We start from the raw sequence: 27,517 nt of genomic DNA on the forward strand, positions 1-27,517 counted from the left end.
AAATCTTTGCCAAAAACTGTCCTGTTCCAGGACGACATCCTGATCACGGGCTGCAACACTACAGAACACCTGAGTAACCTGGAGGAAGTTCTGCATCGTTTGGATAAAGTAGGGCTCAGAATGAAACGTGAGAAATGCGTGTTTATGGCGCCCGAAGTGGTGTTCTTAGGCAGAAGAGTCACCGCCGCTGGAATCATGCCATGTGATTCCAAAGTCGAAGCAATCAAGAACACGCCCATACCAGAAAAAGTGTCACAATTACATTCCTTCTTGGGTTTGCTGAACCATTTTGGCAGTTTCTTGCCACAGGTGAGCACAGTGTTGGAACCCTTGCATCAGCTCCTTCGGAAAGGAAAAATTTGGGTTTGGGCCAAGGCCCAGGATGATGCTTTCAAGGAAGCTAAAGGCCTATTGTGTTCTATCAAGCTGCTTGTACTTTTTGATCCATGCAAACGTCTTGTATTGTCGTGTGATGCCAGTGCATATGGGGTAGGCTGTGTATTGCAACAAGCCAATGAGTCGGGCAAGTTACAGCCTGTTGCGTTCCCTTCCAGAACCTTGACGAAAGCAGAATGAGCCCATGGTATGATTGATAAAGAAGCCTCAGACTGTGTGTTTGGGGTAACCAAGATGCATCAGTATCTGTTTGGTCGTAAATTTGAGCTTGAAACCGACCACAAACCGCTCACTTTCTTGTTTTCAGAGAACAAAGGCATCAACACCAATGCGTCATTCCCAGTGTTCAGCGGTGGGCCTTGAAGTTGTCTGTTTGTAATTATACTATTCGTTACAGGCCTGGCACTGGGAATTGTGCTGATGCACTGAGTTGACTGCCGGTGCCTGTTGCTGATTGCAACAATACTCCTCAACCTGCTGACCTTGTATTGGCTATGAATGCGTTTGAGAGTGACAGCTCTCCGGTCACTGCTGCTCAAGTTAGGTTGTGGTCTTACAGAGATCCTGTGTTGTCTGTAGTCAAGCGTTGCGTTATGACTGGCGATTGGTCCGGCATACCAGACTCAGAGGAGTACAAACCATATTCACGTCATCGAGATGAGCTGTCTCTCCATTCAGATTGCCTAGTTTGGGGCAGACGTGTTATCATGCCAAAACAGGCGAGAGGGAGATTGGTGTCTGAACTACATATTACCCATCCTGGTATTGATATCATGAAAGCTGTTGCAAGGTTCCATGTCTGGTGGCCTGGTATTGATTCCGAACTTGAATCTTGTGTTCATCATTGTGATACGTGTACGCAGCTCAGTAAGTCGCCAGCGAAATCGCCACTGAGCCTGTGGTCGTGGCCTTTCCAACCTTGGTCCAGGATTCATGTTGACTTTGCAGGTCCGTTCTTTGGGAAAATGTTCCTTGTTGTCATTGATGCATTTTCCAAGTAGATTGAATACTCTATCATGTCTACCAGCACTTCTGCAGCTACCATTGATAAATTTACGTGTCATGTTGGCTACTCACGGTGTACCACATGAGTTGGTAAGCTATAATGGTTCATGTTTCACATGTCAGGAATTTCAGGAATTCATGAGGTTGAATGGCATCAGACATGTCCGTTCTGCTCCGTTCAAACCCGCTTCTAATGGCCAGGCAGAGCATGCTGTCCAGATCATCAAGCAAGGATTAAGGCATGTTACTCAAGGTTCGCTTCAAACGTGTTTGTCACGCGTGTTGCTCGGGTATAGATCACGACCACATACCGTAACTCGAGTGCCCCCAGCAGAATATAAATATCGAAAAGCTCAGTTGACGTTGTGCTCCACAAAATAACAGCGAAACGGAGTTGAGTGAAAGGGTGAAAATTCTACAGATGCTGTGATAAATAACTACCTCTGTCGGTTTGAATGTTTGAAAGAGAATAGACGTCTGGATCAATTTTTGAATCTCTATATATCAAGGAGGAGTGTCTGTGTGTCTGTTTGGATGTCTGCTTATAACTCAAGAACTACACATCGGAGAAAAGTTTTAGACACAGATTCGGAATCAGCATAAAATCCTGGTGGTTATAGGCTACTTTTTATTTTAATATCAATGGTTTAAAAAACTGGGCTAGCTGCAATTCCATGGTGTAGTTTGTGGCGGCGCTATTGCCCCTTTCCGATCCCATGATGCATTGCGGTTCCGATTCGAGATAAGGTCTATGCACTATCACCGACACTTTTCCACCTTTTCCATACCTTTTAATCAGATTTACCTTGTCGTCCATCGTAACCACATTATGCTTGGAAACACAAGCATTATCCTTCTTCGGACCCATGGCTAACACAGACACAGTAAAGGAATACTGTACGTCGCCTGTTTTGAATGAGAATCAGCAGTTGCGCGTACGTACATTATACTGTATGTACATATTTATATATTTTTAATGTGCTTTTTATTGTATTTTAAATTGTTTTTTAGCTTCTTTTATTGTTAATTTATGTACTATTTTATTTATTTTAAATATATTTTTAAGGAAAACAAATGTTTTCACGTCCGTAGGAGTGACGTAATGTCGCACACAATGACGTTCGCTGCCCGGTCATGAAAGAAATTATGATTCTCTTGCCAAAGTGACAAATGAAGATCAGGCAGTAAACCACCCAACTGAGTTTCTCAACAGTCGTCAGCCTCAAGGACTCCCAACACACAGGTTGATTCTCAAGGTGGGAGCACCAATCATGCTTCTAAGGAATCTTGATCCACCAAAGCTGTGTAATGGAACACGATTGACAATCCAGCAAATGATGCCGCATGTTCTAGAGGCAACCATCCTCTCAGGACAATACAGAGGAGAGAAAGTATTAATTCCAAGGATACCACTTATTCCACCTGACCTTCCATTCTCCTTCAAGAGGATTCAGTTCCCCATCAGGCTATGTTTTGCTATGTCCATCAACAGGGCGCAGGGGCAATCAATGAAGGTTGTAGGCCTGAACTTCACAGAACAAGTGTTTGCCCATGGCCAGCTGTACGTGGGCTGCTCGAGGGTTGGAAAACCAAGCAATCTTTATGTCTTGGCACCAAGTAAGAAAACCAGAAATGTTGTATACCCAGAGGTTTTGAGAAATTGAAAATTGAAAAAACGTCATGTAGGAAATGTACTGTGATATTGCTCTAAAATATACATGTTCTTTTCGTCATATATTTGTCTTATTCTTATTCAACCTGGGCGAAGCCGGCCGGGTACCTCAGCTAGTATATATATAAACGCGAGTTGTCTGTGTGTGTCCAGTTTTTGTGTGTCCACGTTTTATTCAGAGATGGCTGAACGGATCTTCATCAAACTTTCAGAGGTTCATCAGTGAGTGCCTGGGAGTGTTCTAAACAAAAACAAAAATAAAGAGATGAAAAAAAAAAGTTCGTTTTTTTTGGAGTTAAATTTTTTTTTATAATTGCTCGACAATGCCGAAGCCTTTTTAAATTAATGACAGTTATATACAAGTACACATTCGCATAAATAAATACAAAACAATTACCAGACATTTGAATACAAATAAATCAAACTATTCCAGAAGTGCACAAATTTGGTAGTACGGCTTCTTCTTCTTCCTGATCGGCAAAACACTGCTCAAACGTGAGCCACATTCACTCAGAAACGTTAGCCACTCCCCTTCCTCTTCTGCCTTCCCCCTCCCCTCCCATTCACCTGCTCCTCTCCCCTTCACCCCCTCCTCACCCCTCCACCTCCCCTTCCCCCCCCCCCTCCACACCCCTCTCCCTCCCTCCCCTCAATTGTCAAATTATGACGTCATAATGGAGGCACTTAAGACATCATCATTACCCTGTACTCAAGAAGCGAAAAGCAGAGTTGAGCATTCATGTGCGTACGTGTGCCGGACGTGTCTGCATTTTAAAAAAATCATTTTCTGGGCAACAGTTGGTCCTATTTACACAAAATTTTACCATGGAAGCGCTTCCACCTGTGTAATATTTTTATTCATAATTATGATGTTATAGGTCACGTGGTACGGACGCCATCTTGGAACAACGTTGCACCTCTCCATCTCCCAAACCACTCAATGGAAAAAATTGAAATATGGCTCATTGTCAAGTACTCCCCATGGGCAATAAGATATGTTGATGGTGATGTCATCGGTGCCTAAATTATGACGTCATAATTCAACAAGTACAATGCTTGATCTGATCAGCATGAATAAAACAAAAATTCCTCTGAAACTGTTTCAGTGGACACGAAATCGTGTGGACCGATGGACACGAAATTTTCAGAATATATGCAGCTGCTCCTGTAGAATTTTATAATGATGATTATAACGTCATAAGTCACGTGGTACAGACGCCAACTTGGAAAAAATCGAAAAACTTCGCACCTCTATATCTCTGAAACCACTCCATGGAAAAAAAATTGACACCTTCCTCATTGTCAACTACTCCCCATGGGGAATAAGATATGTTAATGATGATGTCATTGGTGCCTTTGTTATGACGTCATAATTCGACAAATACAACATTTATCCGATCATTATTTTAAAAATTCAACAACTGTTGGTCTGATGGACACAACATTTTCACCATAGGAGAGCCTCCTCCTTCAGAATATTTTAATGATAATCATGACGTCATGTGGTACAGGCGCTATCTTGGAAAAACCGAAAAATGTTGCACCTCAAAATCTCCAAAACCGCTGCATGGAAAAAATTGAAACATGGCTCATTGTGAAGAACTCCATATGGGGGATAGGTGTTGTTAACGATGACGTCATTGGTGCCATAATTATGACGTCATAATTCGACAGGGACAATGCTTAGTCTGATCAGTTTGAAATGTATTAAGCATGATCGATGCAACAATTATATTAGAGAATATAAATTTATGATGTCATCACTCATGTGGTCTGGCAGCCATATTGGATCAAAGCAAAACAATGTTCAAAAACAGAAGAGTTGGCTCGCAACAAGTTGACTGCGCAGGTAAGTATTCCATGAATACCATGTCGTTAACATGTTGTTGCGGTTGTGAAATAAAGGCAAACCCCCTATGGTTCGTTGCATGACAAAATGCAGCCTGCATTAGTCAGTTATGTCTTATTGAATGTAAAGATTAGCCCTTTCCCATTGAGTCGTAAAAAAAGACCAAATATGCATTGAGTTAGGCAGAATGTCACAGTGTCACACCCTTGTGTGGTTACGGGAAGCCATGTTTTTAATAAGCAGAAAGGCGTGGCCAGAAGCACAGGCCCACGTGACTCGTGAGGGGGCGGGAACACCTCGCCATGATGCGACAAGCCTCAGCCAATGGGAGGCTATAGAACATTTTGAGGGGCGTGGGCGGATTTGGTAAAAGCCCACGCGGATCACAATTTCATTCTCTTTTGCCTGGGATTTCGCCACGTCGACGACCTCCTGCTCTGTTCTCTCTTTGCCTCATGGACGACACGATTCTCTTGCTTTTTGGACTTCTTCAAGGACACACCTGAGCTCTTGCCCTTTTCGCCACGTCTACGACGAGACCTCGCTTGCCTTTTCGTTTCTTCCACGACACGTGTTTGGCCTTTGTTCGATGCCCGACACCCATCGCGTCTGCGCCGATCTTTTGCGCCATCCGGCTGACCCGCAAGCGTTGGCAATTTCTACACGACTCACCTGCGCTGAAGTTCATCTGCCTGTGCTGAGTTCGTCCGTGCCAACTTCGAGGCAGCGGTTCGTCCTGTGGGCCTGACGTCATCGAACTGTGAGCCGTGCACACCAGACCCCGTGGCCAATTGGAGGAATCCCAGCACGTACATCGGTACGCCCTTTAACCAGTGTTATTCCCTGAGTGTATGTGTCAGAGAGTAAAGGCGCCAATGGGGTTTATTATGATAGGTAACCATTGTTGAGGTGTATCTTCGTCTCTGTTCTCTGTGCCTTCTGAATAAAAGGTTGCACATTTGATTCCTTTCCAACCTGTTCGGTACGTCCTTTCATCAATTCGCGGAGCATTATCCGAGACCGAATTTGGCTGGATTCAGGTCCATAAATCTCGTGGGGGTAATGCCGCTTTCCACACCGTGCAAAACTGCTCGGCACACAATTGAATAAGGTATGGTCTCGTGGTTAGGATTCGACGCTCTCACCGCCGCGGCCCTTCGTACCTCTGGCCCCCGCAACAATATGTTATTCCCCTTTGGAGAGTTCTTTACAATGTGCCATGTCTCAATTTTTTCGATGCAGCACTTTCGGAGATCATCAATTGAATTGGCCACAGGTAGCCTCCAAGCAGGTTGTAGAGACATCTCAAAGATGATCAAAGGAAATTGTATGCACCTGAGCTCAAATTGAGTGCCATAGCAAAGGGGATTAATTGACATTTCAGATTTTCATTTTTAATTAATTTGGAAAATAATTCCAAACAATAAATTCCACTTTGACTTTACGGGGTATTAGGTGTCGATCAGTGGAAAAAATCCCGATTTAATCCATTTTAAATACAGGATGTAACAACAAATTGTGAAGAAGTCAAGGGGTGTGAATACTTTCTGAAGGCACTGTATATTGAAAACAATTATTTTGTTACCTTTTCTAGATTTCTCATTTTAAGGAGGATGTGGAATCGGCGCACAGAGAAGATTGAGGATATAGGGTTCAACTGTATGCAGGATTGCTGCACATGTACGGGCACAATAAGAAAGCAGTAAGGAGAGATGTGGATAAGGTGGGGAAATATATGGAAGGGAGGTGTACAAGTTGGAAGAGGATGGTGGGAAGAAGATCATCTATAAATTGGGGATAGTAAGGATGAGGATGAGGACAGGGATGAGGACAGTAAGGACATTAATTGGGGGTGGGTGCTGATTTTGAATGGTGCCGGGAGGTTAGTGACAGAGAAGGGAGGGGGTTAGTGGTGAATGTATGGGAAGGATAATTGAAGGAGCTGATGAACTGAGGAGGAAGCAATAGTGAGCTGGTGCTTCCTTGTTATGAAGAGGGGAAGTGGAGGTAGTGGAGATCACGGAGGAGGAAGCAAGGACAGCAATAAAGAGGATGAAGAGGGGGAAGCGAGTCAGGCATTGACGAGATGTGTGCAGAGATGACAGATGCTGTGGGAAAAGTTGGAGTCAGTTGGACGAGGAGGCTGATGAATGTACGTATGAGAGGGTTCAACTGGAGGATTGGAGGGCAGGCTTAATTGTGCAGATATGGAAGAGAAAAGGTGATGTTCAAGATCTGGGGAAGTGCAGAGGCATTACACGCCTTAGTCATGTCATGAAAACTGTACTGGAGAGGATTCTGGATGGAAGGACAAGGAAGTGTGACAAGGATGGAAGGACAAGGATGACCCGCTTCCGGTCTTGCCGGTTTCGTTTATTCGCAGCTCTCCACACTCTCCATCGAAATCGAAGTCGTCATTGTTCCCATTTGTATTTTCGTTATAACTGTATTTATTTTATGGTGTTCTACGTGTAGTGTGTCCCGAGGAAGATTTTCGGTGCAAATCTTTCATACCTGTATGGAAAATCGTGTTAATTCGTGTCGTGTTTTTTGAGGCCTTGTACAGTGTCCAACCTTGAGGCTTTGTTTTTCTCTCAGCGGTCCGTCATTTGTGCTCCAATAACTTTCGTTCTCTGTTTTCCCAGTCTTTTCACCCCATAGCCTACTTCGTTGTTTAAAATCTCAACTGAAAAAAAACCAAAAAAAAAAAACCATTTCCTTCTCTGTTCTTATTTGTTGTTCTCATTCGTTTTTTCGTTCTTATTCGTTCGTTCATTCTTCAACCACGTGTTTCTCCCCTATTTCCCCAGATAGTTTTCACTGTTAAACTTTAAAATGTTGACACTTTCCCCTCAAGTTCTGTATTCCGTCGTATATTATAACACCTTTTTCTTCTTCTTCTTTCAAAGGCTGCTTTCGACTTGCTCACCAAATCTATTCATCCCGAAAAAAATTCCATCTCTTCCAGTGCCTCTTTTCTACATTCCCTAAACTCTCCTGCACTCCATCCTCCCTCCAGCATCCTTAAACGTATTTTTGACTCAAAGGTCACAAGAAACTCATTTTGCAATAAATGTTCGTTTCCCATGAATCGTACACTTTCTAAAATCCAATCTCACCCCTCCCCTCCAAATCTTCCCCATAACCCCTCCCCTCCAAATCTTCCCCATCACCCCTCCCCTCCAAATCTTCCCCATCACCCATCCCTTTCAAATCTTCCCCCTTGCCCCTCCCCTCCAAATCCTTCCCATCACCCATCCCTTTCAAATCTCCCCCCACACCCCTCCCCTCCAAGACTCCCCCTCGCCCCTCCCCTCCTAGAATCCCCGCTCACCCCTCCCCTCCAAATCTCCCCCATATCCCATCCCTTTCAAATCCCTCCCCGTGTCCCTTCCCTCCTAAACTCCCCCCTCGCCCCTCCCCTTCAAATCTCCCCACCCTCATTTCTTCTCAATTTCCCCCCTCTCACTCCCCTCCTCAAAGCATCCTCCCCACTTCTTCCCCCTTCCAGCTCTCACCTCCATCTCCCCCAACCTTTTGCCTCGCTCTTCCCCCTCCTCAAATAACACCTCATTGTGCCTCACCCAATCACCATCAAACCTTTTGTCCGCCCCATCCTTCCCTTTCTCCGAGCTATTCTGAAATCTCTGACACACCTTCAACAGCTCTCCCTACCTCTTCCACCTCTTCCACATCTTACCCTACCCCTCCTCCCCCCTGTGCTGTATCCGATGCTCCCCCTTCCTCTTCATTAATGGTATGGACCTCAAACATCCGGGGCCTTCGTTCAAACTTAACTGATCTCTCCATACAGGTTGCTTCTGAAGAACCAGACGTGATCTGCTTAACAGAAACTTTCCTCCTTCATGACGTCTCTGATTCCTTAGTATCTCTCCCGGGTTACTCCCTCCTCCGGTATGATAGACCTGAGCCTCGTCCTGGAGGTGGGGTTGCTATCTTTATCAAAAACTCTCTTCCTCACTCGCCCTGCACTGCACTCTCTCCACCTCACCCCAGGAATACCTCTGGCTACGGCTTCCCCTTCACTCCCACCTCTTGTTCATATGTGTGTTGTACCGTCCACCAAACAGTGATGACTCCATCTACATCTCGCTGTCTGATAATATGGACCAACTTCTATCTACTCATCCCAACTCTCTCTTCCTCATATGTGGTGATTTCAATTGTCACCATGCCAGTTGGCTGGGTGTGGGTACCTCTCTCACCAGCCAAGGCTCCACAGCAAAGGACTTCTGCGACTCACTGGGACTGACACAATCTGTCAATTTCCTGACCCGGATCTCAGTCAACGGAGCATCTTCTCTTCTGGACTTGGTTATGACTAACTTCGCTGAAAATGTCTGCTGCTCTTCTTCTGCTCCAATCGGCTCATCTGATCATGTGCTTGTTAAAGTGGACATCTCTCTGACCATTCTCAGGGAGCCTGCTCAGCGTCGATGAGTCTGGCATTTAACTCAGGCCAACTGGCAGCCATCTTCAAGCAGCCATCAATCATCTGGACTGGTCTCCCATCTCTGCCACCTCTGACATCAACTCATCCTGGGAATTCTTCCAAAGTAAATTGCTCTCTCTCATGCACAGATTTATCCCATCTCGTCTTCAGTTGTCATACCCTTCCTCCCGTCCATGGGACACGGAATCTTGTGGTGAGGCTGTTGCCCAGAAACAACTTGCCTTTGTCTCCTGGAAAGCAAATCCAACGGAAGGAAATCTCATTTCCTTTCACAAAGCCCGAAACAAGTGTGTGTCCACCCTCAGGAGAGCCAGGAAACAATATCTCTCCATTCTCAAGACCGAACTCTCTTATCTGTCTCCCTCTTCCAAATCCTGGTGGCGTCTGGTCAAATCTGTTTCTGGTGTTTGTTCCCCCTCCATCCCCTCCCTTACCTCAAACGGCTACACAGCTGACTCCGCACGTGAAAAAGCTGAATGCCTCAACTCTGTGTTTGCCTCGAAATCTTGTGTCCCAAACCCATCCCTCTCTGTACCCACCATACCCAGTCGTACCCAGCTGCTCCTGGACTCCGTGTCCTTTCCTCCTGACAAGGTGGAAAAGTTTATGTCAACCCTCGACTCTGATTCTGCAACTGGACCTGACGGCATAAGCCCACGGGTCCTAAAATCCTGTTCTTCTGCTCTTTCACTCCCTCTCTCTGTTCTCTTCACCCTCTCTTTTTCTCAAGGTCAACTGCCATCTGCTTGGAAATCAGCCAACATCACCGCTTTGCACAAAAAAGGTGCAAAAACAGATCCTAGCAACTACAGACCAATCAGCCTTCTCCCAATTATCAGCAAAGTCATGGAATCCATCATTGCTTCGGATATGAAATCTTTCCTCTTCTCCAATGGCTTGATCTCTGATCATCAATTTGGTTTCAGACCAGGTCACTCTACTCTGGACATGCTGCTTCTGCTGTCTCAACAATGGATGGAGGTCCTCAATGCCAAACAGGAAATTAGAGCTGTCTCCCTCGACATATCACGTGCCTTCGATACGGTCTGGCACCCCGCTCTGCTCACCAAACTCTACTCCTTTGGTATCCATGGAAATCTCCATGCATGGCTGGCGGACTTCCTCTCCAGTTGTAGTCAACGTGTGGCCCTGAATGGGTTTCTCTCATCTCCTCTTCCTGTTCAGGCTGGAGTTCCCCAAGGCAGTGTTCTGGACCCTGTGCTTTTTCTGGTCTTCATCAATGATCTCTCTGACTCTCTTGAAAATCCTCTCTATCTCTTTGCTGATGACTCCACTCTCTGCCGCTCCATTCCTCATCCCTCAGATCGGCAGTCTGCAGCCTCCTCACTCTCTGCAGACCTGGACAAAATCACAGATTGGGCAAACAAGTGGAACATGTCTTTCAATCCTGACAAATCTCACACTCTTACGATGTCTCTCCGAAAAGACCGACTGGACAACCCTCCCATCTACTTTCTGAATAATCCTCTCCAAGAAGTTCTGTCACTCAAGCTTTTGGGTCTCACTATCTGCCAAGATCTTTCCTGGGAAAACCACATTTCCAAGCTGGCCTCCAAAGCCAGTCGCCGACTGGGCATCCTCCATCGTGCGAAGTCCTTCCATGGCACACCTGAGCTCCTCACCACATACAAGGCTTTCATCCGCAGCTCAATAGAGTACTGCTCTCCCCTCTGGGCTGGTGCTCCTGCCTCACACCTAGCTCGTCTTCACGCTGTTGAAACCAAAGCATTCAGAATCATTGGAATCTCCCGCGATGACGCTATCTCCGAGGGCCTTTCACTTACTCACCGCAGGCAGGTTGGTGGTCTTTCCGTCTTCTACCGACTCCTCTCCAGCCTTGCTCCCCCAGCTCTCTCTGGGCTCTGACTCCCAAATATTCCTCCAGGTCGCACAAGATCTGCCTGCAACCCTCTTATGGTTAAACTGCCAAAATCAAGACTGTCTGCTCACCTTCGCTCCTTCATTCCTCTTTTCTCCCACCTCTGGAACAAACTCCCACTCATCCCTCCAGGTCTTTAAAACGGCTGTTCACCACCATCTCTTATCTTCCCCAATCCAAAACCTTGATCTTTTCTACCCCCGATAATTTCACCCCAAATCCACTTTTTGAAGTGCCGACTTCTTTCCTGGAAGTTCTTGGTGTCCTTGCGTTTTATACCTATCCTGCCCCCCCCCCCCCCCCACAGGCCCTCTCCCTCCAACACATCTCCCGATGTCCCTGCTCTCAAATGTTGTGTTTGTGTGCTTCCTCCCCTTCCCTCCCCATCTTGTCGACTGCTCCCCTTTTTATATACTGTAGCTGTTACCGCTGGATGCACACAATCGCCTTGCTCCGGCCAGAACACGGCCAGACGCGCCTCTCCCGGGCATGCCCGGACTCACTGTTCCCGGGCACGCCCGAACCTCCCGGGCACGCCCGGTCTCTTTTTTCCCGGGCATGCCCGCTCTCGCCTTTCCAGGGCTCGCCCAGAGCGTCCGGGCATGCCCGCTATCGCCTTTTCAGGGCTCGCCCAGAGCGTCCGGGCATGCCCGCTATCGCCTTTCCAGGGCTCGCCCAGAGCGTCCGGGCATGCCCGCTATCGCCTTTCCAGGGCTCGCCCAGAGCGTCCGGGCATGCCCGCTCTCGCTTTTCCAGTGCTCGTCCAGAGCGCCCAGGCACGCCCAGCCTCGACTTGCCAGGCCGCAGCCAAACACGCCCGGGCAGGTCCAGACTCGCCTTTCCAAGGCTCGCCCTTGACACCCGGGCATGCCCGGTATAGCTTTTGCCGGGCAAACTTCCCGACATAAATGTGTATATATATTGCTGCCCGATAAACGGGCTTGTGAGAATACCTGAGCTGTTTTGTTTCAATAAAGCAACTCGGACGAATTCCGTCTTTGGTCGCGTCAATTCTTTCGAGTCGCGTTGGAGCGCAGTTCCTTCATTGGTGACCTACCGACATGGATACGGCAGTGACGCTTAAACTGCCTACCTTCTGGGAGGCTCAGGCGGCTGTTTGGTTCGCTCAGGCGGACTCTCAGTTCGCCCTGCGAGGCATCACCGCGGACGACACACGCTGCCACCATGTTGTGGCGGCGCTCGGTTCCGCCACCGCGGCCCGCGCCTTGAGCCTCCTCGAGCACCCGCCGGCTGCTGACAAATACGACGCGCTGAAGACACTCCTCCTCGACGCTTTCGCCCTCTCACCGGCAGCACGCGCACGGCGCCTGCTCGCTCTGCCCGAGCTCGGCGACACGCGCCCGTCCGAGCGCATGGACTATATGCTCTCGTTGCTCGGTGAGCCCTCTCCCGGGCATCGCCGTGCCTGAACGGCGTTTCGACCACGTCCACGTGGACCTGGTGGGTCCCCTGCCCCCCTCGCGGGGGTTCACCCACCTGCTCACCATGGTGGACAGGACCACCAGGTGGCCGGAGGCCGTGCCCCTCGCCTCCACCACCACCGCCGACGTGACGCAGGCGTTCATCGCCACCTGGGTCGCGCGCTTCGGCGCACCAGCGGACATCTCGTCCGACCGCGGCCCACAGTTCACGTCTGAGCTTTGGGGCGCGGTCGTCCGTTCGTTGGGGGTCACGCTGCACCGCACCACGGCCTACCACCCCCAAGCCAACGGGTTGTGCGAGCGGTTTCACCGCTCCATGAAGGCCGCACTCATGGCCGGCCTTCAGGACGACGGTTGGGCCGACCGGCTGCCGTGGGTCCTTTTGGGCCTTCGCACGGCCCCCAAGGATGACCTCCAGGCGTCCGCCGCCGAGCTCGTCTACGGCCAGCCGCTCCGCGTCCCGGGCGAATTCGTGCCCGACGCTACCAGTCCCTGGTCCGCCGCTCGCCAGCGCTCGGACCTCCAGGAGGCCGCCCGACGATTTGCCCCCGTGCCGACGTCCCGCCACGGTGGCCCCCAGTCCTACGTCCCCCCGGCGCTTCGCACAGCGGAGTACGTCTTTGTGCGTCATGACGCGCACCGGGGGCCACTCCGGCCGCCGTACGACGGGCCCTTCCGGGTCCTGCGACGGGGTGACAAGTCTTTCATCGTCGACTTCGGCGGCCGGCCGGACCGGATTTCTGTGGACCGCCTCAAACCGGCGCACATGGATGTCGACCGACCACCACGGTTGGCCCTTCCTCCGCGGCGAGGCCGCCCCCCGTCCACAGTTCCCCCCGCTCGACCACCCACCACCACGTCGGACCCCTCCCCACGACCCTCCAGGGGTCGCTTCGGCCGGGTCATCCGGACCCCCCTTAAATTGACCCTGCCGGTGCAGGTCGATTCTGGAGGGGCGTGTGTAGCGGTTACCGCTGGATGCACACAATCGCCTTGCACCGGCCAGAACACGGCCAGACGCGCCTCTCCCGGGCATGCCCGGACTCACTGTTCCCGGGCACGCCCGAACCTCCCGGGCACGCCCGGTCTCGTCTTTCCCGGGCATGCCCGCTCTCGCCTTTTCAGGGCTCGCCCAGAGCGTCCGGGCATGCCCGCTATCGCCTTTCCAGGGCTCGCCCAGAGCGTCCGGGCATGCCCGCTATCGCCTTTCCAGGGCTCGCCCAGAGCGTCCGGGCATGCCCGCTCTCGCTTTTCCAGTGCTCGTCCAGAGCGCCCGGGCACGCCCAGCCTCGACTTGCCAGGCCGCAGCCAAACACGCCCGGGCAGGTCCAGACTCGCCTTTCCAAGGCTCGCCCTTGACACACGGGCATGCCCGGTATAGCTTTTGCCGGGCAAACTTCCCGACATAAATGTGTATATATATTGCTGCCCGATAAACGGGCTTGTGAGAATACCTGAGCTGTTTTGTTTCAATAAAGCAACTCGGACGAATTCCGTCTTTGGTCGCGTCAATTCTTTCGACTCGCGTTGGAGCGCAGTTCCTTCAATACTTTGTTTGCTTGTTTGTTTGATTTGTTTGTTTGATAAATGCTAGCTCTTTCACAAGCCTCGACTCTGTATACAAAAAAAAAGTGTGGAGTTGGAGATCGGCAAAGAGCAGCAGGGGTTGAGAAAGGGAAGAGGGACAACGCATGGGATGTTCATGCTGACATAGCTGAGGAAGAAGAAGTTGGAGGTGCAAGGTTAATTGGCATTGGGATTTGTGGACCTGCAAATGGCCTATGACACTGTCCTGAGAACCATGGTGATGGCGACACTGAGATGGATAGGATTGCTGGAAGCAGAAGTTATGTTGGTGGAGTGAATGTGCAATGGAGATGCAATAAGATAAGACGGGTGATGTAGGAAGTACTGGGGGAGTGGAAAGGGGCATTTGGGAAGCATGGGCTGAAGGAATGCAAAGACTCAGGTGATGTGGGTCAGGCAGCAGAATAAATAAATCAGTATCAGGTGAGAGGTGAAGGAGATCAGACAGGGAAATTGGTTTGAGTATCTGGGGGCAACAGAGACCGGTGATGGTAGGTTGGAGGCAGTTTCGGAAAGTTGGATGGAAAGTTGGAGGCAGGATTTCTGGTGGGTGCGAATGCGTGGAGAAGGGTGGAGGGATTGATGGCAGCCCTAAAGATATCATGAAAATTGATTGCAGAAGTGAAGAGGGTGGACAGAAGGTGGGTGGATGAACTGAGGAAGGAGATTGGTGTGCAGTTGAGCTTGACGGAGAGATTGATGAAAAGCCGGCTGAAGTGCGCTGGACACTTGATGTGTACGGAGGAAGAGAGAATGGCAAAGAGAGCGGGTATGTTAAGGGAGTAAAGTAGGAGGAATGAAGAGATTGGCTGTTTGAGATGGGAGGATTGTGTCAGCAGGGATATCAATGAGGTGGGGTGGTTGGAGAGTGGAGAAAGATGGTTGAGGGCAGGAGGAAGAGGTGGAGTATTGTGGTCGAGGCAGCTTGGTTGGACCTCATCCCTTATAATGGGAAGAGAAGGGTGAGGAAAAGAAGAAAAGAGGAATATAATTGGTTTTGGGTCGTTTAATGTCACAAATCTTTCGGATCGACATTTACAAATACATATCTTTCACATATTTTTCATTCATATCACATATATTTCAGTGTTCATTTTCAGCTGTGAAGCCATTTCAATATCAGCCGATGTCTTTCCTTCCATCCGTCCGTTAAAAATAAAGTAGACAAAACTTTCTAACACACTGTTTAATTCTAAATGGATCTGAAGGGCTGTTGAAACCAAAACTTTCAGAATCTTTGGAATCTCCGGCGATGAAGCTAACTCCGAGGGCCTTTCACTCACTCACCACAGGCAGGTTAGGTTGGTGGTCTTTCTGTCTTCTACCGACTCCTCCCCGGCTTTGCTCCCCCAACTCTCTCTGTGCTCTGTCCCCCAAATATTCCCACAGGTCGCACAAGATCTGCCAGCATCCCTCTTCTGGTTAAACTGCCAAAATCAAGAGTCTCTGCTCACCTTCACTCCTTCATTCCTCTTTTTTCCCACCTCTGGAACAAACTCCCTCACTCTCTTCAATCCCTCCCCTCCCTCCAGGTCTTTAAAACAGCTGTTCACCACCATCTCTTATCTTCACCCATCCAAAACCTTGATCTTTTCTACCCCTGCAAATTCACCCGAGATCCACTTTTTTGAAATACCAACTTCTTTCCTGGAAGTCCTTGCAGTGTCCAAGTGTTTTATGCTTCTCCCCCCCTTTTACATGCCTCCTCCCCACAAGTCCTCAACTTCCCACAGATCTCCCGATATCCCTGCTCTCAAATGTTGTATTTGTGTGCTTACCCCTCTCTCCCCATCATGTCTACCACTCCCCTTATTATATGTTTTACGTGTCTCTTTGATTTTTTTGTGTGATTAATGTTAGGTCTTTCACGAGCCTCGATCCCGTATCCAAAATAAGAAAAGAAAAAAAAGTGAAAAAAAAAACTTTCTCCGTTTGTTGTTTTTCTATTCCAGGGAGTCATGGTCTTTCACCTCATCCCTCTATTTTGATCTTATTCCAGTTGTTGCGGCTCATTTTTAATTTTTTGTCACCTTCCTCTTCTTCCTCTGCTGTTTGCCTAATCTTTCTCCTCGTTATCATTTGCTGTTCTTACTATTGGTCTCCTGTGTGAATGTTTCTGATGTTGAAGCAAGTATGAATAAGTCGTAAAAGCCTTGCTGCATAAAGAACACTGATGTGGCTTTTCTCCTGTGTGAACCGTTTGATGTTGACGCAAATGTGATGGAGTAATAAAAGCCTTGCTGCATAAAGAACACTGATAGGGCTTTTCTCCTGTGTGAATCGTTTGATGGAGACGCAAGTATGATGAAGTAGCAAAAGCCTTGCTGCATAAGGAACACTGATGGGGCTTTTCTCCTGTGTGAATCGTTTGATGTCGACGCAAAAGTGATGGAGTAATAAAAGCCTTGCTGCATAAAGAACACTGATAGGGCTTTTCTCCTGTGTGAATCGTTTGATGTTGACGCAAGTATGATGACGTCGTAAAAGCCTTGCTGCATAAAGAACACTGATGGGGCTTTTCTCCTGTGTGAATCGTTTGATGTAGACGCAAGTATGATGACGTCGTAAAAGCCTTGCTGCATAAAGAACACTGATGGGGCTTTTCTCCTGTGTGAATCGTTTGATGTTGACGCAACTGTGATGGAGTAATAAAAGCCTTGCTGCATAAAGAACACTGATGGGGCTTTTCTCCTGTGTGAATCATTTGATGTAGACGCAAGTATGATGAAGTGCCAAAAGCCTTGCTGCATAAAGAACACTGATGGGGCTTTTCTCCTGTGTGAATCGTTTGATGTAGACGCAAGTATGATGACGTCGTAAAAGCCTTGCTGCATAAAGAACACTGATGGGGCTTTTCTCCTGTGTGAATCGTTTGATGTTGACGCAACTGTGATGGAGTAATAAAAGCCTTGCTGCATAAAGAACACTGATGGGGCTTTTCTCCTGTGTGAATCGTTTGATGTTGACGCAAGTATGATGACGTCGTAAAAGCCTTGCTGCATAAAGAACACTGATGGGGCTTTTCTCCTGTGTGAATCGTTTGATGTAGACGCAAGTATGATGACGTCGTAAAAGCCTTGCTGCATAAAGAACACTGATGGGGCTTTTCTCCTGTGTGAATCGTTTGATGTCGACGCAAAAGTGATGAAGTCGTAAAAGCCTTGCTGCATAAAGAACACTGATGGGGCTTTTCTCCTGTGTGAATCATTTGATGTCGACGCAAAAGTGATGAAATAGTAAAAGCCTTGCTGCATAAAGAACACTGATGGGGCTTTTCTCCTGTGTGAATCTTTTCATGTTGACGGACATATGACGAATCAGCAAATGACTTGCTGCAAAACGAACACTTGTCCGGCTTCTCTCCTGTGTGACGTTTTTGATGTTGACGCAAATGTGATGAATCAGAAAATGCCTTGCTGCAAAACGAACACTTGTACGGCTTCTTGCCCATGTGGATTGCTTGATGTCGTTTTAAAGATGACAATGTTATAAATGATTTGTCACACAAGGAACACTTGTGTTGTCTCTCATTTCCTCGGATATTCTTGAGGGGCTCTGTACAACGCTTACATCTGCGTGTGAAAGACACGCCGCCAGGTTCGTCAGTTTCTTGACAAACACTCCGAGTCGGGGGCCGATTGAAAACTTCCGTGTCAAACCACTGGGAACAGTTTGAACAAGAAACCAGTTTCGTTTGTTTCCCTGCAAAGACAAGTCACAAAAATCATCATTAATTCGCACCAACTTTACAAAATTGACATATATTTCACTCAAATTAGATTGAAGATTGGCCCCAAATATGCTCAATAAGATTGAACAGGAAAGATTCAAAAATAGAGGAATTGCGCATCTCCCCAAATGAATCAGACATTTACTGATCACACACAAACGATCTTTTCAGAGGTTGCTCCGATCATTCTGGACAGTGTGTCGCAATCAGAGGCTTGCTCCCACCATGTGTTAATGGTTGTGGCATCAGTTTCTCCTTGCTTCCTATGGTGGTTAACATACTTTGATGAACATTCTGTTGAATCCATCCATTGTTCTCCGTGTCCCCCAACACAGAATGACTTTCATAACTTTTCTATCTGTAATATCTGGAAAAGAGACGAAGGACAAAGGGGTACCAGCCCTCTCGGAGAAACAATACTCTGCTTTTCTCTGAAAAGTGTTCATTGGCAATATGAAGAAGAATCAAGGCATGGCGAGGCCTGTTGGCGAATGCCCAGTGTACATGCTCCTGTTTGCCATCTCTCGTGGGCATGTCATTCGGGATGGTGAGACTCTTTAAAATGTTAATTTACGAAATAAATACGCAAGTTGGCTGGTTTATCCATTCAGAGAGGTACTGTGAGTAGAGAGGCAATACTTTTCCAGGTGTCAACACCTTGCTTTTTGCTATATTTTAACTTTGCTTGAGGTGGGAATTGTGGGGATTTACGAATGCGTGGCAGTGACGAAGCTCTAGCATCTAGCCTCTCTCCTTATTTGGTTTGGTTCAAGAGCAACATGCATTGTGAATGATGATGTATTTGACCCGAATAGTTTTACAGATTAATTCCTCCTCTGAAACACACGTTTACCCTGAACACCTCAAACAAATATAGTGATGCTTCAATATGCAGAGAGGAATCCGTTATTAATGAGCTGGGTCATTTTAACATGGCCAAAAGTCACCATGTGGCCTTAAAAGACAAGTGCAACAGCATCTCTCACAACCTCCTGTGCAATGCAGACACACACACACACACACACACACACACACACACACACACACACACACACACACACACACACATGACTTTCTGTAACTGGAACAAGCAGAATGTTGTTGTGGTTGAGACCTTTCTCTTGAGATCGTGAGTCATCCTCAAACTCAGATTCCACCTTCACTTTCACAATCAATTCTGAAAAGAAAAACATCACATTAAAACTGAACTTTATATTTTTCAAGTTTCTAAGGCTTATGGAGCATCTGCTACAAACTTGCAAACATACACATCAGACTTTTTTAATCCGATCAAAACCGGAGAAACAGTTCCGCTCCCTGGGAGAGGGCGAGGTTGGGGTTCTCCAATCTTATATTCTTGCATTTCCCAATGATGGAGCTCATTATGCTCTTGGGAACTTTAAACACTAGAAATTGTTTTATACATCCAGGTAATGGGTTCCAAATTTCATCAACGGCTTGTTTCCGCATTCTTGAGTGTTATTTTGAAAACCGTCGAAATCACGTTGGTGTCTGTTCATCCGTCCACCCAAAATATGTTGGCACTCATATCTCAAGGGCTCCACATTAAAACTAGCTCGAACTTGGAATATACATTGGCCAATAGGTCTCGTTAATGGTGTTCGAAACAAATTCCACCTGAGTGTTATAGTTTTTGCTTCATTAAATATTTTTATATACAAGCGTGACTCGGCGCGCTCCGCGTGCCTCACCACGTGTCGTTTCAGAGGGATGGGAATCTTTGACCATTTCAGTGTCTTTTGGGTCTTCATGGTGTTTTGGGCCTTTGGGGTGTTTTGAGTCTTCGGGGTCTTCAGGGTCTTCAAGGGTCTTTGTGGTCTTCATGGTGTTTTGGGTCTTTGGGATGTTTTGGGTCTTCGGGGTGTTTTGGGTCTTCGGGGTGTTTTGCGTCTTCGGCGTATTTTGGGTATTTTGGGTCTTTGGGGTCTTTTGTGTATTCGGGGCCATTTGGGTCTTCAGGGTCTTTTTGATCCCCAGGGCTTTCAAGGGTATTTTTGGTCTTTGGGGTGTTTTGGGTCTTCGGGGTATTTGGGGTCTTTGAGGGCATTATGGGTCTTTCAGGGTATTTTGGGTCTTCAGGGGTCTTGGTGGTATTAAGGGTCTTGGGGGAATTAAAGGGTCATCAAATGTCTGAGGGGTCTCAGTAGTCTAAACGTAATTAAGAGGGTTAAGAGGGTGTTAATAATTTATTTTGAAGAAGAAGACCTTTTGGTCCATACATAACCATATAGGTTTCCTCGCGCCGGAGCTTGGAGCCGCGTTGGATGGTGAACAAGACTGCACACAGTTAAGACGCACCACATTTCACACGTCCACAGCGGACAGTTATTTTTGCAATTCATTCCCCTGTCTCGTATTTGGAAGTCGGTGTGCGGGATCCCGATTTAGGACATTTTATTACTGGCGCGTATTTCCCTGTCCCAAGATTCCTTGTAAATAAATCCTTGCATTATTTTCCCTTTCCATTCAACATGTTGTGATCGTTGAGTTAATTCCCCTGCTGGATCGGAGCTGTGGTTGGATCGCTCTAGGTAAGCGCTTCCGCCTCTTCCTCTTCACTTCTTCCTCCCGCGGTTTATGGCCGAATCCATATTTGGTCCTCGCCTCAATTAAAGCCGGTTGGTCATTCGCGAGCCCTGGTATTAACCGGAGGGTATTCGCACGACAATTGGTAGTCAGGAGTGGGATAGAACGCTGTTATAAATTTGGTGTCAAGAGTGTGGAGAATTTGGAAACAAAATTTTCGTGGTCGGAGGTGATAAATTTGCATCGTCGATCGGTGTGCGGGACGCAAACAGGGCGTCAGTTAAAATTTAAATTTTATTCCTGGTAAAAACCGCGCGGGAAAGCAACCTCTTCCTAACGGATGGAGGAGGTGGGAAATATGGAAGCAAGGATGGAAGATGCGGGAAGCATTTGGGGTGAGTCGGGTGTGCAGTCACGTAAAAAAGTAAGTACACCCCATGTAAAGTTTTGACTTTTTCAACATATTTCAACATACAGCTATTTGATGTTCATTTCAACAATATTGACCGGCAAAGGTGATTTTATATAACAAATATCATGAAACATTTACATTTTGTAGTCCATTGTATAATTTAAACAAACATAAATGCAAATTTCGCATGTGGAAAAAGTAAGTACACACCTACATTTATCACTACTTCAAATACCTAAAATTTGAATCAGGTGTACCAGCTCAGGTGCAAATGATTAGAACATCGTTAGAGAGGATCTTGGAGGAACCTGTCTTATTTAAACCTCAGACATTCAGTTTGGTTTGCTCTTTGTTGTTGAAGTGTGCAGCATCACCATGCCTAGATCAAAAGAGCTCTCTGAGGCCTTCAGAAAGAAGGCTATAGATGCCTATGAGTCTGGGAAGGGATTTAAAAAGATCTCCAAACAATTTGAAATCAATCATTTGACTGTCCGGAAGATCATCTACAAGTGGAGAAGATTCCAAACAACTGCCAACTTGTTCAGGCCAGGCCGCCCCAGCAAGTTCAGCCCGAGAGCAGACCGCAAGATGCTGAAAGAAGTCTAATAACCCCAGAATGTCATCACGGGACCCACAGGTAGCTCTTGCCACTGTTGATGTCAAAGTGCACGTGTCTACCATGAGAAAGAGGCTGCACAAATTTGATCTACATGGGAGGTGTTCCAGGAGGAAACCTTTGCTGTCCAGAAAGAACATCAGGGGAAGACTAAAGTTTGCCAATGAACACCGAGGCAAAGACCAGCACGTCTGGAGCAATGTGCTCTGGACAGATGAGTCAAAGGTGGAGCTATTTGGCCACAGTACCAGAAGACATGTTTGGCGAAAACTAAAGACAGCATTTGACCACAAGAACCTGATACCAACTGTAAAGCATGGTGGGGGAAATATTATGGTTTGCGGCAGCTTTGCTGAATCAGGGCCTGGGCAGCTCACCATCAAAGAATCCACTATGAATTCCTCATTGTACCAGAGGGTGCTTGAGGATAATGTGAGGCCATCTGTCGGAAAGTTGAAGCTCAACCGAAGGTGGACCTTGCAACATGACGATGACCCTAAACATACCAGTAAATCCACCAAGGAATGGCTGAAAAGAAAGAAATGGAGGGTTCTGGAATGGCCAAGTCAAAGCCCGGGTCTAAATTCCATCGAGATGTTGTGGGGGGATTTGAAACGAGCTATGCATGCAAGAAACTCCTCAAACATCGAACACCTGAAAGAATTCTGCATAGAGGAGTGGGCAAAAAATTCTCCCAGTCGATGTCAGAGACTGGTCGACAGTTATAAGAAACGCCTACTTGAGGTTGTTTCTGCCAAAGGGGGCAATACCACTGATGTACTTACTTTTTCCACATGCAAAATTTGTATTTATGTTTATTTAAATTATGCAATGGACTACAAAATGTAAATGTTTCATGATATTTGTTATATTATATCACCTTTATCCATCAATATTGTTGAAATGAAGATCAAATAGCTGTATGTTGAAATATGTTGAAAAAGTTAAAACTTTACATGGAGTGTACTTACTTTTTCACGTGACTGTAGATGGGGGGGTTGAGCATAGTGATGTAACTTCCCCCGCTGTAGTGACGGCCCCCATAGACAACCAGGCCTTAATGCAATTTATGGCGCGATTGGAAAATAAAATTGATGGAATGAAATGCGAATTGAAGGGAGAGATGGGAGAAATGAACAATAAAATGGAGGCTCAGAGTGAGCAAATGGAGGGAATGAAAAATGAATTGAAGGGGGACATGAAGGGAATGGAAAACAAAATTGAAGGATGGACGAAGGAATTGGAGGAAGGACGGATGAACGGTGCCAATGGGGCCCAGGAGGAGCCAAGGGTGGCAGAATTTGAATCGGAAATGGGGGGAACTCAAATTGGGAATTGCACCGAGAATGGCAAGCAAATTAAAACGGGAGACTGCTAACTTAGAGGTGAATGGGGAATGCCTACAGGAAGATGGGGAGTGCCAAGAGGTAAATGGAGGATGTTTCCCACATGCTGGCCTGGAGGTTTATCGGGACCAGGTGGAAGCCCTTCAATTCATTTTTCATTCCCTCCATTTACTCACTCTGAGCCTCCATTTTATTGTTCATTTCTCCCATCTCTCCCTTCAATTCACATTTCATTCCATCAATTTTATTTTCCAATCGCGCCATAAATTGCATTAAGGCCTGGTTGTCTATGGGGGCCATCCCTACGGCGGGGGAAGTTCCATCACTATGCTCAACCCCCCCCCCCCCCATCTACATCTGACTCACCCCAAATGCTTCCCACATCTTTCATCCTTTCTTCCATATTGCCCACCTCCTCCATCCGTTAAGAAGAGGTCGCTTTCCCACGCGGCTTTTACCAGGTATAAAATTTAAATTTTAACTGACGCCCTGTTCGCGTCCCGCGCACCGAGCGATGATGCAAATTTATCGCCTCAGACTACGAAAATTTTCTTTCCAAATTCTCCGCACTCTTGACACCAAATTTATAACATGGTTCTATCCCACTCATGACTACCAGTTGTCGTGCGAATACCCGCCGGTTAATACCAGGGCTCGCGAATGACCAAACGGCTTTAATTGAGGCGACGACCAAATACGGATTCGGCTACAAACCGCGGGAGGCAGAAGTGAAGAGGAAGAGGCGGAAGCACTTACCGATAGCGATCCAACCGCAGCTCCGATCCTGCAGGGGAATTAACTCAACGAACACAAGATGTTGAATGGAAAGGGAAAATTGTGCAAGAGTTTATTTACAAGGAATCACGGGAGAGGGAAATACGCGCCGGTAATAAAATGTCCTAAATCGGGATCCTGCACACTGTCTTCCAAATACGAGACAGGGGAATGAATTGCAAAAATAACTGTCCGTCATGTACGTGTGAAATGTGGTGCGTCTTAACTGTCTGCAGTCTTGTCCACCATTCAACATGGCTCCAAGTTCCGGCGCGAGGAAATCCCCCGTCCGCTTCGCCCACGCGCTCCACCAGGCCCGAGCCAACACCCCACTCCAGGCTCCTCGTCGACTGCCCACGAGGTCCGTTCGCTCCCAGCACCAAAAGCACCGAGACCAAAAGCAGCACCAGCACCAAAAGCACGGGAGGAAGGAAGGACACGAATCAGCCCAGGCCAGCAGAGATGAGAGCGCAATCCCGGCGAGCCGGCAGTTTTACTGTTCGCCCTGTGACGTCAGGTCTTTCTTTCTCCAACCAGAGCCTCGTCACTCGACCTCCAGAACGTTCGCACTTGCTGGCTTTCTCCCATTTGTCGAGTGCCTCCCGCTCCAACCAATTACCCGCTCCCTGGGCGTGGCTATCCTGCCACGAGGCTGATTGCGAGGCCAGCTGGTGGTGTGGCTGGTTGCGGCCCCATTGGCGGTGCCCCGGCCTGGCTTCCTGCCCGTTTTCCAAAGTCGTTGTGGTAAGGGAGGGGAATTATTTAATGAGTGCACTGAGGACCTATCTAAGTGATTAAATGAGTGCGTTGCCATAAGGGACACAGGTTTGACAACAGAGGGGACGATGAACAAAGGAATCTTTTCCATAATCCCTGTACTATTTAGCACGCCCTGCTCCATCGTAGCAGGGACATCAATACAGCTTATCCCGACAAACCGGACTACACATAGAAATTACAGGGTAGATTCCCTATCGCGACAGTCGAAGCATGTTACCTACACAGATCTACCTGGCCCTAGATATTCCTTTACCCTCCGACATAACAATATATTTTAAAAAAAAATTGAACATGCTTGCTCAATGGCCTAATGGATAAAGCATCAGACTCCCAAGCTAGGATTGTCGGTTAAAATCCCATCTGGGTTGAATCTTTTTTTCCCCTTCCTTCTTCAAGTCTTTTGTTTTGTCTTGAATAAAGTCTTGTACAATGAACAAATGCATTTTGTTCGTATTTAAAATATATCTTGTGAAAAATGCCAGGGGCATAAAAAGGCCCCTTTATCTGGTATGTGCCATGTGGCAAACTATAGAAAAGAAGGGACATTCTTGGGAAAAATGCCGGCAGCACAGAAAAGGCCCCTTCATATGTGGTACTTGCAGGAGTACCCCGCGATGCAAAGTGAAAAGACACATGAACATATTTGAAATGAGGGCAAATATAATGGAAAAGCATTTACATCCAAATCAGAATCCATCACAAATGTCAAATCATCATTTTACCTTTTCGTTGAATATGTGCTGCCGAATGTTGATCAATCAAAGTTGATCACGTTTCTGAGTAAAGTATGATGACGTTCAGGAAGAGGAAGAAGCCTTACCACCAACTTTGACCGCTTCCGGAATTTTTATGATTATTTGTGTTCAAATGTCTGTTAATTGTTTTAAATTTATTTATGCGAATGTGCACTTGTATAAACAGAGACATGACAGAAGTAAATAGACACCAGTTCATACAAAGAGGTGCTAATTTGATTCATACACCTGCATGAAGAAGTAAATGAATTTTATTTGCCAGATGTAGGGCACACCCTAATATGAACTTTTCCAGAGCATTACTTGGTTCCTCCTCAGAACACACAGGGAGTCCAGCATGCACGCAAGATTTTTGAATGCCCCTTATTTTGTTTTGTTTGGCATTTTCTACAAGCTATGGAATGTCCCTTCTTTTCTATAATGTACTTTGCCACATGGAGCATACTACATAAAGGGGCCTTTTCTATGCCCCTGGCATTTTCCCAAGAATACTTATTGATGCAAGACATTTAAAGTTTTCATTTTTAATTTGTTTATAAAAAAAATTCCCCCAAAAATTGCACTTTGACATTGAGGGGTTTTATGTGCAGATCAGTGACAAAAGATATCTCCATTTAATCAATTTTGAATTCAAGGTGAAACACAAGAAAATGTGAAAAAGTCAAGTGGTGTAAATAAGTCATTCATATTCCTGTGTCTCACTTTCAGGCATGATTGTCAGTGGGCAAACCACATTTCAAAGTTGGTTTCCAAAGCCAGCAGCCGATTGGGCTTCCTGCATCATGCAACATCCTTTCTTGGCACACCTGCACTCATATCCACAAACTCGGCCTTCATCTGAGGCTTGATGGAGTACTGCTCTCCCCCTGGGAAATCGGTGCCCCTGCCTCACACCTTGCTAAGCTTGACGCCAATAGAACCAAGACCTTCAATATTATTGGAATCTACTGTGACGAAGATGAGTCAGTGTGCCTATCGCTTTCCCATCGCAGACAGCTTGGTCGTCTCTCTGTCTTCTAGGGTCTCCTTTCTGGTCTTGCACCCTCTGCTCTTTCCGTGCTTTGTTCCCCCCAGGTTTCTGCAGGGTACACGCAGTCCACCATAAACCCCCTGCTGGTGAAACTACATTAATCAAGATCATGATTCACCTCTGCTCATTATCTCCACCACCAAGGGTGCATGGAGGTTATGTTTTCACCCCTGTCTGCTTGTTTGTTTGTTTGTTTGTGAACAAAATATCTCAAAAAATTGTGGATGGATTCGGACGAAATTTGGCAGAGATGTAGCGACGTAGCGTATGTCACAAGGACGAAATGATTAGATTTAGGTGAAGATCCAGATTCGGCTACTAGAATTTTTAAAGTGATTCTTCACCATTGGGAGGTGGGGCCAGAAACGATACAAAGTAGGATATCTCAAAAAGGAGTGGACGGATTTGGACGAAACTTGGTGGAGCCGTTGGGTGTGTGACAAGGATCAATTCGATTTTGGTGAAGTTCTAAACATGGATTCGGATATGAGAATGATTTAATTTTTTTCAGTGTTGCTTCACCATTGGGAGATAGGGCCAAAAACTATACATTGCAGCATATCTCAAAATGTTATGGATGGATTTGGACGAAACTTGGTGGACAGGGTGTGCATGTGTGACAAGGAAGAATCGATTCGATTTTGGTGAAGACCTGAATATGGATTCAGATATGATTAAAAAAATTATTTTTAAGTGATTCTTCACCATTGAGTGATATGGCCAACAAGGCGGAGGTATGCTCTCTGCTGAGTGCCATTCTAGTTTGTTCTTTTTTCCCCACCTCTGGAACCAACTTCCACATTTTCTTCAATCGCATTGTCCTCTCCAAGTCTTCAAGACAGCTGTTCACCACCATCTCAGATCATACCCCATCCAAAACCATGATATTTTCCACACCGGCTAACCTCCTGACCCCCCCCAACCCTCAACCAACCGGCCATCCACAACCCCGTCTCCCTCCAAACTTCCAGTTTTTCCTTCATGACAGTTTGCTTCTGTATCCATCTTGTCCACTCCATGCATCCTCTCCTGCCCCCCATTCCTCTCCACACCCATTATTTGTCCAGGTCTTGCTCTATTTTTTCCTTCAACCCTGCTGTTGGTGTTTCCCCCCTCTATATACTGCTGCGTCTTGATCTGTTCAGTGTTCTCGCTCTTTCATGAGCCTTGACATTGCAGGAAAAACAAACAAACAAAAATAA

At 46.9% G+C, this 27,517-nt stretch overlaps 1 protein-coding gene across 1 annotated transcript in view; it reads right to left on the reverse strand.

Moving 5' to 3' along the window:
- Window positions 1-27,517, reverse strand: part of LOC137411778 (uncharacterized) — a 188,442-nt gene that overhangs the window by 114,485 nt on the left and 46,440 nt on the right. The window contains exons 10-12 of the mRNA XM_078777303.1: window positions 19,128-19,232; window positions 16,814-18,027; window positions 16,447-16,729 (exon numbers count right to left, since the gene is read on the reverse strand). Of these exons, the coding sequence (XP_078633429.1) occupies window positions 16,447-16,729; window positions 16,814-18,027; window positions 19,128-19,232 (1,602 nt within the window). The remainder of the gene's footprint in view (window positions 1-16,446; window positions 16,730-16,813; window positions 18,028-19,127; window positions 19,233-27,517) is intronic.

The sequence above is a fragment of the Myxine glutinosa genome, chromosome 5, assembly GCF_964187855.1.
Source record: "Myxine glutinosa chromosome 5, kmMyxGlut1.1, whole genome shotgun sequence".
NCBI lineage: Eukaryota > Metazoa > Chordata > Myxini > Myxiniformes > Myxinidae > Myxine > Myxine glutinosa.